Source organism: Heliconius melpomene, chromosome 11 (assembly GCF_056956725.1).
Source record: "Heliconius melpomene rosina isolate 202511_hmr_F chromosome 11, ASM5695672v1, whole genome shotgun sequence".
Taxonomy (NCBI): Eukaryota; Metazoa; Arthropoda; class Insecta; order Lepidoptera; family Nymphalidae; genus Heliconius; species Heliconius melpomene.
Window position 1 is genome coordinate 10,601,527 of NC_140399.1, and position 4,168 is coordinate 10,605,694.

At 29.0% G+C, this 4,168-nt stretch overlaps 1 protein-coding gene across 3 annotated transcripts; it reads right to left on the reverse strand.

Annotated features, from left to right (window-relative positions):
- Nucleotides 1-206: 206 nt before the first annotated feature.
- On the reverse strand, nucleotides 207-3,957 carry LOC146534845 (cysteine-rich with EGF-like domain protein 2). 3 transcript variants are annotated; one of them, XM_085193100.1, is made up of 4 exons: nucleotides 3,760-3,956; nucleotides 2,701-3,665; nucleotides 2,413-2,454; nucleotides 1,645-1,781 (listed from the first exon to the last, which is right to left on the reverse strand). In XM_085193100.1, exons 2-3 carry the CDS (start codon nucleotides 3,651-3,653, stop codon nucleotides 2,439-2,441), a joined length of 969 nt encoding a protein of 322 aa, XP_085049226.1. In that variant the 5' UTR covers nucleotides 3,654-3,665; nucleotides 3,760-3,956; the 3' UTR covers nucleotides 1,645-1,781; nucleotides 2,413-2,438. The 3 variants fall into 3 exon arrangements, with proteins under 3 accessions (XP_085049225.1, XP_085049224.1, XP_085049226.1); XM_085193099.1 differs by lacking the exon at nucleotides 2,413-2,454 and having other exon boundaries at nucleotides 207-1,781; nucleotides 3,764-3,957; XM_085193098.1 differs by lacking the exon at nucleotides 2,413-2,454 and having other exon boundaries at nucleotides 207-1,781; nucleotides 3,760-3,957.
- Between the last annotated feature and the right edge of the window lie 211 nt (nucleotides 3,958-4,168).

A 4,168-nucleotide genomic window follows, 5' to 3' on the forward strand; every position in this document is an offset into this window, starting at 1 on the left:
GTATTTTTTTGGAGTAACAAATTAATGTTAAAACGATATTATCTATAATTAAATTAAATTCATTCACCGCTCTCAATTTACACCACACATATGTACAGCTTGTCAAACGCAAAACCATGTCATGGCCGTGACATAACTTGACACGCGTGACTGCCCGAGGAATATTTCAAAATGCTCTTAAAAAATATCGCAAATAAAACAAAACATATTAGTAATTCGATTTATTGTGAATCACTTACAAAATTGTTAGTGCTCATAATGTGTAAAAAACAACCAAACATAACATAGGTACTTGTCGTATTTGTCCATAAAAATTTTAACGTAGCAGGAAAGGATCCCGTCACGTCGCAATTTCTAGACGATTATTATTATTTTTGTTGCTAACATTCCTATGATAAGATTTTTACCATCTTTGTTATCCAAAGAGATAATCCTTTGGCGGCCATTTTTTCAGTTATTAATTTGAAATGTTAATCACACAGAATTAGTAACATTGGCTTTCTGTATAAAAAATATTACATTATTTATTTTTTCCTAGTACGTTACATTTACTTTTATACAAAATTTCAATATTATTAATCCCGTTAATCTTTGAATCTGGTCTGAATAACATTTATAAAAAGATATCAAATTAAAAAATTATAAACAATTAATTTATTAAATGATATGAAAATACAGCATAATACCATTTTAACTCTTAATAACATTAGTAAAAAAGAAACTAACACAATACCATATGGTGTATATATTTAACAAAAAATATAAATAATAAATAACTTAACAGGTAATCTCACTTTAAATTTAAAAAAGCTCAGAATAGATATTACTGAAAAAAAAATGTTGCCAATTTAATAATGATAATAATCGAATATATAAATTAATGTTACCTATTTATATATTCCATTAAAACTATTTAAAAAAATGTGAAACATTAATTTATAATATCAGTGGGGTATTCCATTTATATAATATAAACAGTTCGAAGAATATAAAATTAATAAATCATTAAACCTAGCAACATTGTTTTATCCATTCTAATTCCATTATTATATTCTAAATTACCTTTAATAAATGTGTTACTTATTTAAATGATTCGTGCACTATTTTAACCTTTAAGTAACTATTTATAAAATAGTTTTGATACATCTTACTGGCCCTGTTAAGTGAATTTTATTAAACACCTAACTAAATGCTATTACAAAGCACTAAATTGAGCTCTTATATATGAACTAATTGGCTATGTATTATGTTATCGATTTAATTTGTGCCACTGATATAAACAGTGATAAATAATTATTAACTTAAATTTAAAAATAATATTGTCAAACATGGCGGAATAACAACAGATAACAAATTTTATATTGTTTCGATATTTGAGCAGCATTTTCAAATTTCACCACCAAAAAGAAACTCTTTATAAGAGGCTCACAATTCAAAAAAAATGCAAAATAGCCTGAACTAATCTTCAAATCCACCTCTAAAATAGTCATCATTCACAACTAAATACACAACAGATATATATACAAAAAAATGAAACACTCATAAAAAAATGCACATATCAAACAACCGTTAGCAATATACTGTTTTGTATTTATGTATGAAGTATTTGAAATAGGTCATAATTCGTAAGGTTCACTAAGCCTATGTGCCCATTGATCATGCAGTAGTATTCCGCCCCCATTATATAGCAGAGTACAATGACACCTACAATACCTCCCAGAGAGCTCGACATTGGTAACACAATACCTGTTGCTATTAACAATCCAGCATATGTTAAGTACCTTTAAAAGAGAAAAATAAATAAATTATATTGTTTTAAAGTATTGAATATTAAAATAATTTAACATTTTATATGCCTTATATGCAACCCAATGAATAAGCAGGTAAAAGTATAGTCTTTTTAGAGCTTTTTTTTCTTCTATTCTCCATTTTTGCAAAATTATTTATTCTTCAAATAAAATTCAATCAAAACAATTTCTTCATTTTCTGTTTTCTTTAAATAGGAGTTGAACCCACAATGCATTTACAGTTAAGACCAATTTTCCAAGGCTGACTGATTTCTTAGTATAAAATATATAGTAGAACATACAATTGTACATTGTCTAGTGCTGCAAATACAACATACAAACTAAAAATTTTTTAAAATAAAATATTATCAAAATCAAATTCATAAACACAACACATTATTATACATATTGTTTGTATAATGCATTTGCAATAAAATTATAAATTAAAAAGAAGAATCATTTTTTTATTTAAATATTCTTTTTTGTATCTGGAATTCATGTTCCAGATGATCTCATAAAATAAATCCTTATTGATGTAAAGCCATAAAACTCTATGGTTAGTAAAACATTTTATTAGAATATTAGTAAGAAACCCATCACCAACCAAAAAAAAATAATAAATTACCTATTTTTAAACATCACACTCAAACTTTACAGCTCCTCTTTTCTGTAAGAAATTTCAAAGAGTTAATTTTAATTCATTAGTAGCTATTACAATACAGTCAATGAGTAGTGGACACTCTGAAATTATGCTACTGAACTTTGGAAACCATGGGGAAACACTGGGGAAGAAAATAATCAAAAATAAGAAAAATCCTTAAATCAAATCTAGGCAGCCACAGCCAACTTCAGGGCAGCTACAACTCATAGACCATACTGTATTTAGGTAACATTTACATGCAATTTTATTTACCTGGTCATTGATTCTTTGACTGTTAAATCATCATGGCCATCTGCTACACACACATCATCTGTTTTCTCAAATCCTTCAATACAATTGATGCACATATCTGGTCCGGGACCATGACATCCATCACATGATTTGTCACATTCCATACAAGCAAAGGATCCAAGAGAATTAAGACAATACTCATTCCTTTTACATCTATCTACATCATTACATTCATTTATATCAAGACAGCCTTTTTCAGGGCTAAATATGAAGCCAGGTCTACATGCTATGCAGTCTCTTTGAGATCCTTTAAGACAGCCACCCAGACATGCAGGGTGGCATTTAGAACAAAGCATTTTATTATCATCTTTGTATGATAAGTAATATCCAACATCACAGCTGTCACAATTTTCACCAATATAGCCTTCATCACATAGACAATTCCCATTCCCTTTTCTAGTTCCGTCCCCTTTACATTTACCATTACCGCTACACAAGTTAGCATGGTCTCCTGGGCATGGTGTACAGTCTTTGCCGTAATGGTGTTTAGGACAACACAATTTTAATTTCTGTATACAAATATAATCATACAAATCTTCTGATTTGTCAGAGTCCTGAGCCCACCATTCTTCTATAAATTCTTCAGCCTTTTCAGCAATATTGTGACACTGAATTGCATGTTTCTTCTCTTCTTTGCATAAGCCTTCTTGAATGTCAACTAATCTTATTTCACTGCGCTTGTACGAAATTTTTAATTTTTCTTCCTCCCAAGCTGCATCTCCTCCTTCAAATTTGCCTCTAGAAGTCCTTTCCAAGCCCTTTTTAAAAGATTCTATAAATAACTTACAGGACTGACACTCTCCGATTTGACTAGACTGTGACAGTAGGCTAGGATTTATAGCCGGCGGTTGCACACTGTTAACCGAAGTTACAGCCAGCATGATTGTAAAAACCTTGTGAATCGACATCTTCATATTACAATAAGCCTAAAATACAAGAAAATATTTAAAACAGTAAGTAAATTAAACTTTTTAATTGAAAAGATAAATAAAAAATATCATTAACAAAATAAGTACAAACCTACGTGCTAAATCCACTTGTACTCTGTTATTTTAGTAATAATAAATCACAAAGTTTGCAAATCTGAGATCCACATATAACACTTCAATATAAATGTGAATAATTAAAGCAAATCTCCTTTAATAAACATATAAAAAACTGACGTGTATAATCGCTACTCGCTATCGATTTTGACGTCCGACTACAACTCAGCTGCGGTTTTGACATTTCAGTTACCATAAAACCTAAAAACGTTCCATTCTATGCATACTACGTTAGCACTATAATTATTTTAAAAAAAAAAAAATATTTAAAAATGAGAATCACTATTCAACTTAGATTATGTAAATTTTTGTTTTTATGGTTATGATTGCTGCAATTTTATTCGAATGAAACCTTCAACTTCTTTCCTTTTAAGGCTACCTTAAAA